Source organism: Limanda limanda, chromosome 1 (assembly GCF_963576545.1).
Source record: "Limanda limanda chromosome 1, fLimLim1.1, whole genome shotgun sequence".
Lineage (NCBI taxonomy): Eukaryota > Metazoa > Chordata > Actinopteri > Pleuronectiformes > Pleuronectidae > Limanda > Limanda limanda.
The window spans coordinates 1460883-1467244 of NC_083636.1; the positions used below are offsets into that span (position 1 = coordinate 1460883).

The 6362-nt window shown below is 50.2% G+C and overlaps 1 protein-coding gene across 1 annotated transcript in view; it reads right to left on the reverse strand.

The window, feature by feature from the left end:
* The window catches only part of ppp3ccb (protein phosphatase 3, catalytic subunit, gamma isozyme, b), a 15100-nt gene extending 9781 nt beyond the window's left edge, over positions 1–5319 (reverse strand). Inside the window, exons 1-2 of the mRNA XM_061073797.1 lie at positions 4807–5319; positions 58–255 (exon numbers count right to left, since the gene is read on the reverse strand). Coding sequence (XP_060929780.1) covers positions 58–255; positions 4807–4858 — 250 coding nt within the window. The 5' untranslated portion in view covers positions 4859–5319. The remainder of the gene's footprint in view (positions 1–57; positions 256–4806) is intronic.
* Positions 5320–6362: the final 1043 nt, after the last annotated feature.

The following is a 6362-nucleotide window of genomic DNA, read 5'->3' on the forward strand; positions in this document are numbered from 1 at the left end:
GAGACAGTGCAACACACACACACACAGACACACAACAGGGGGGGGGGGGGTGTTCACCTGTGATGGGGGCTTCCACCTCCAGCATGCACTTCTCCTGCCGGAGGATGGCTGCTCCCTCGTTGAGGACCCGGAGCGCCGTCTCCTCCTCCACCCGCCCCTCCTTCACCAGGTGGGCCTTCAGCACCTCCACGCTGGGCTTCCCGTCCACGTACAGGTCCTTCACCGTCAGGCGGGCGCCGGGGGGGTACGGCACCGCTGAGGAACACCAGGAGACACACGGGTGAGATGTGCAACACAAAGACAAAACCAAACGAGCCATGGAAACAGTTTTTACGTTTAACTTTGGTCGACATGAGGCGATAAACACAGGAGAGCGATGGAGGGAGTTAGCTCACGAGCTAACGCCGGAGCTAGCGTTAGCTCGTGAGCTCCGGAGCTCATCATCCCCCCCGGTGATGAAAGGGAGTGAACTCGCAGTGGACGCAGTAGATTACCGTGTGTGCAATGTAACGTTAACAGTGAGTTTACAGCCCGTTCACACACACACACAGACGCACACACACACACAAACACACATACACACACACACATACACAATGAAGGATACAGAGCGTTCCTGAATAACATACTTTTTAATCTTTGGGTTTTGGGGAAAGGAGCAAGTCTCATCAAGTCAAAAGGCTCAAGTCCAAGTGAAGTCACGAGTCATTGATGTTCAAGTCGAGTTGCAAGTCTCTTTACATTTTGTCAAGTCGAGTCTAAAGTCATCAAATTCATGACTCGAGTCCAAGTCACATGACTCGAGTCCAAGTCACATGACTCGAGTCCACACCCCTGGCAGGAACATCTCAGTCCACTGGGACCAGTGACCACAGAACCTTCTCACTGGATCAGTGACTCCGAGCGACCGTTTGTACCGAATGTGAACGGATTCTCTCGAGGTGTTCTAGAGATATCGTGTTCACAAGTATGAGGCCGAAGGAAAACCTGAACACATGACGCCTCCAGCCACTAGGTGGCGCCACTGAACTGACGCTACTCCCACGGTCGAAGCAACGGCTAAAATCCAACTCTCACTTCAGTTTGTTTCATCTTTAAACTTGTAAGTTAAGTTTGTTCTTGTTCTCTGGTGAACTGTCCCACACCATGGAGCTGTGTGTGTCTGTGTGTGTGTGTGTGTGTGTGTGTGTGTGTGTGTGTGTGTGTGTGTGTGTGTGTGTGTGTGTGTGTGTGTGTGTGTGTGTGTGTGTGTGTGTGTGTGTGTGTGTGTGTGTGTGTGTGTGTGTGTGTGTGTGTGTGTGTGTGTGTCTCTGACAGCAGTAACTGTTTGACACATGATTTGTTAACAACTGGATCTTCACAGTCAGAAATGGTGAGGTTCTCCTGCAGACTTCATGTTTCCCTTGTGTCTCCAGCAGCGTGTTGAGACGGGTCCTGAAGACTCACAACAGTTTGGCAGCTCCCACCGGCCCCCGGAGGAAATACCAGGCAGCTTAATTCCGGGAACACACCTTTATTTCACCCAGAGACGTGAAGGAGGCGGCCGAGCTGCAGCCCGACTGTTCATTCCTTCACTTAGAAACCTGAGTTCTGACACACGAAGGAGGCCGGAGCAGCTGAAACTGCTGCAGATAAGAGCTGTGAGTTCTGTGGGACGGACAAATAAACAGGAACTAGTTTTTATTACAACACTGGCGTCCGGCTCAGTGATTGGTCGACTCCTCCTCACCAGCACTGAGCGTCTGAGGAGAGGCAAACAAAAACCACTGTTGTACAAACGAGGTTTCGCAGAGCGCCACAGGAAGTGGTATTCAAATAGAGACTAACACACATGCAGTGTTCCTCACCGAGGCTGAAGGGACAGAGAGCAACACACACGCTGCCTCGGCCCGATGACACTAACCTCCACCGCATAGTAAACACTTTAATAAGTCCAAAGATTAATTATTGACACTCGACTGCGATAACATTTATAATCTCATTGTCCTCGTGTTGAAGTTTGTCCCTGGTGGCCACCTGGAGGAACACGGCCTCTGAGGACACTTTAAAGAGTTAAAAACGTATGAAACATTTACAAGATCATCAACATGTCGGAGATTTCTTCAACAACAACAACAAAACGCTTGTGTGTTTCTTCTGAACACGTCACCACGACAGTTTGATCCATTTATCAATTGGCCGATAAACACACAATTGTTTTTGTCGTTAAGGCTTTAACAACATCTCAGGAATCAGTTCTGTTCTATACGTTTAACGGACGATATATGGGTATCGGAAGCTGTTGGGTCCCACGGCAGAGCTCCGTGCTGGGGCCCACGGCAGAGCTCTGTGCTGGGGCCCACGGCAGAGCTCCGTGCTGGGGCCCACGGCAGAGCTCCGTGCTGGGGCCCACGGCAGAGCTGCGTGCTGGGTCCCACGGCAGAGCTCCGTGCTGGGGCCCATGACACTCCACCCACTCCGTCATCAGCTCCATCAATCATGGATGAGGACAGAATCATTACACATGACAGGCAGCGCCGACCGACGCACCGATTCCATTACCATCAGTAACTAAGCCATCGGTGTGTACACACTACACACACACAGACACACACACACAGACACACACAGACAGACACACACCAGGTCCAGCAGGATGCAGTGTTACAAAAGGACGCTGCGATGAACTCATCACTACAACCACGTCTGTCACACTTCAGCCTGCAGCTAAGAATTTGTTTTATTCAGCAGATTAATAATTTCATCTTTAAATGTCAGAAAACTTCCCAAAGGATGTCGTCAGTTTTTTGTTTTTAATGTCGTGTTCAACTTCGTTTGTGACAAAAAGAAAATCCTCGAAATAAAGAAACTTCTCTAAAATTGATCTGTTAATGTTACAGATTAAGTTCAAAGTCACTTCTCCTCGTCCAATGAGAGAGAAGCGTCCCATTTCAAATCTAACACCTTCAAACAGGAACCTGCTAAATGACAAACAACACTATTCACTCGCTGCTTATTAATATGTTGATTATTCCTTCAATAATAAATGATAAAGTGATAAACTCCAGAAGAAGTTCTCATTTAGATCCTTCAAACTGAAGCTCTGACGACTAATCATGAAGCAGATGGATATGAAATACAGAGACGATTGTTGATTCATATCTCCCAGCCACTGATGGTGTGTGTGTGTGTCTGTGTGTGTGTGTGTGTGTGTGTGTGTGCAACTTCAAGACGATTGTTGATTCATATCTTTACAATATCTGTTCTCATTCTGTGGAGAGCAAAGTTTAAAACCACAACCTTCACCGGCTTTAAACTTAGAAATAATAATGTGTTGTGATAATTATCGATATGGAGTGATATGATCATCTCCCAGCCACTGATGGTGTGTGTCTGTGTGTGTGTGTGTGTGTGTGTGTGTGTGTGTGTGTGTGTGTGTCCCACAGACGTCCAGCCCCACCCACCTGGTTCACCTGGTTATCCTGGTGAACTAATTAATCAAATATCAGGCAGTTATTCCTTTATGGAAATAAAGCGACAGAGCGTGAGGTTGTGTCTCCAGCCAGAGAGCGAGCGAGCGGTGGCGTGATGCTGGTGCAGAGAGAACACGTGTGACCCCCCCCCCCCCACCACACCCCCGGTCCAACTGGGTCAAACTGAACTGGTGCAACACGCGTGTCACACACTTCATCATCATCATCATCATCATCATCACGGAGACGTGAAGAACGTGATCACGTGAGAGATGTTCTGCCTGCGAGGGAGAGAACGACCACGTGAGGATTCACCTGGAGACACGGGAGGGTGAGGAGGTGGGGTGATAGGAGGAAGGGTGGGGTGAGGAGGGGTGAGGAGGGGGATGATGGGGTGAGAGGAGGAAGGGTGAGGAGGAGAGTGAGATGATGGGGTGAGGAGGGGTGAGGAGGTGGGGTGAGAGGAGTGAGATGATGGGGTGAGGAGGGGTGAGGAGGTGGGGTGAGAGGAGGAAGGGTGAGGAGGCGGGGTGAGAGGAGTGAGATGATGGGGTGAGGAGGGGTGAGATGATGGGGTGAGAGGAGGAAGGGTGGAGGAGAGTGAGATGATGTGGTGAGAGGAGGAAGGGTGAGGAGGTGGGGTGAGAACAGTGAGATGATGGGGTGTGGAGGGGTGAGATGATGGAGGAGGAAGGGTGAGAGTAGAAAGGGTGAGGAGATGTGGGCTGAGAAGATGGGGTTATGGGGTGAGAAAGGGTGAGGAGATGGGTGATGGGGTGAGAAGATAGGGTAAGAGAAGAAAGGGTTAGGAGATGGGGTAAGGAAGGGTGAGGTTTTGGGGGTGAGAGGAGTGAGATGATGGGGTGTGGAGGGGTGAGGAGATGGGGTAAGAGGAGTAAAGGTGAGCAGATGTGGGTGAGAAGAGATGGGGTGAGATTATGGGTGAGGAAGGGTGAGGTTTTGGGGCCACCCGGGACCCAGCTCCCCCCCCCCCCCCGGGCTCCAGGAGTCCGGCCCGTCGCGCTGACACGTCCCCCGACCTGAGCCGCATGTGTCGGCTAACAGCTGGACGTCCCCCGGGCCCGCGGAGCTCCGGAGCTCCGCAGCGGGACCGAGGAGCCGGGCCACGGGACCCGACGGCCGGTGCGGACCGGTGCGGACCGGTGAGGACCGGTGAGGACCGGTGAGGACCGGTGAGGACCGTGGAACCCGCGGGCTGCTCACGCTAACCTCCCCGGGAGAGCGAGCTGTCACCCGGGCTGGCTCGTCCTCCAGCGGGCGTTAAGCTGCCTTTAGCACCTAGCTCGGCTGACTTCCTGCCCGGGGATCGCAGCACCAGACGCCGGCTACTCACCTTTGACAGGTCGCTCGGTGGTGGACATCTTGTTCGGCTCTTTCGCCGACATCCTCCCTCCCGGTGAGCCGCTGGACGATCGCTCGGTTCCGGACGAAACTTGAGGAATTCCTCGCTAGCTAGCTGCTAGCCGGAGCGAGCTAGCGTGCTAGCTAGCAGAGAGCGAGCTGCGGCAGCGCTTCGCACCGCGGACAGGACACCCGAGCCGAGCCGAGCCGAGCCGGGCTGGAGCTAACCGGGCCGGGGAGCAGGTGGAGCCGGGTTCGAGTGGCAGCGGGTCCGGGTCCCCTGTGTGCCCGGAGGAGCAGCGGCGGTACCGAGCCGCTGTCAGCGGGCGGAAGGCTCCAGGAAGCGGGCCGAGCAGCGGATCAGTGGCCGCGGATCATCGCAGCTTCGGCTCCGGGGGTCGGGTTCTCCACAGGCCGCGGGACGGAGCTGCTCGCTGGGGACGATGTGTCGTCCAGACCTGTCGGATTAGAATAATCCAGCGACGCGGATTTCCTCCAACATGGCTCGACGCGGGGGGGTGTGGGTAGTGTAGTATTAATGCGCTGCTAATGTGACGCGTCAGGGACCTGCAGTACCGCTGCTGACCGCCAGGGCTCTGGATCTCTACTGGACCTGAACTACACCCCACTTCCGGATCACACCTCACCCAGAGGTGCGATCAGACGCGTCACATCTGGATCTGTGTGTGGTGCAAGTACACAAGAACATAACTCAAGTACACAAGTACACAACTCAAGTGCACAAGTACACAACTCTCAGCTCCATGTGAAGTATTACAGCTAAAGGACTTCATGTAGCTACAGTTTGACAAAGTAAGATTTGACTGTTCACTGTTTTGCATTTTGCATTTCACTTTTTACTTCACTTTTTATATCTTTTATCTTTTATATATTTTTAAATAGATTCAAGATTTTTTATTGTCAAATGAGATAACATGAAGCAGTCACTGTCAATGAAATACTTGGGTCACAGTCTCTCTTTAAGCAATGCTCAGTAATTTCAACCCAAAAAATAAAAAAAAAAATAGAAATAGTATAAAATAGAATAAAAAAGAATAAAATAGAATAACAATGAAATAGAATATCAAAAATTTAAAATAGAAAATAAAACATATACATCTAAATATATATCTTTACAGATGAATGTTCAATTTGTGCAGTAGTGCAAATATTCAAATATGCTTATTATGGTGCTGGTGCAAATATGCAAATATTCCAGGGTGCTGGTTTGGTGGAGTTATTGAAGTTCAGAAGAGTTTAGATATGTTTATGTCTAAACACATGTTACTTTGTATAAATATTAGAAAAAGTGAGTAAATAAGAAGTAAATAGTGAGTAAATATATATTGTTTTTTATTATTATTATTGTTTTTCTTATGTGTGTTGTATTTATTGGGGTTTAATGTTTCTATGTTCATTGTATGCACTAATAACCAAAGCAAATTCCAGGTAGGTGTAAACCTACTTGGCAATAAATACTTTCTGATTCTGATTCTGACATGTTGAGTAACTTCTCCTGAGAGATGGTGTCTGTCACCACATTGAAAT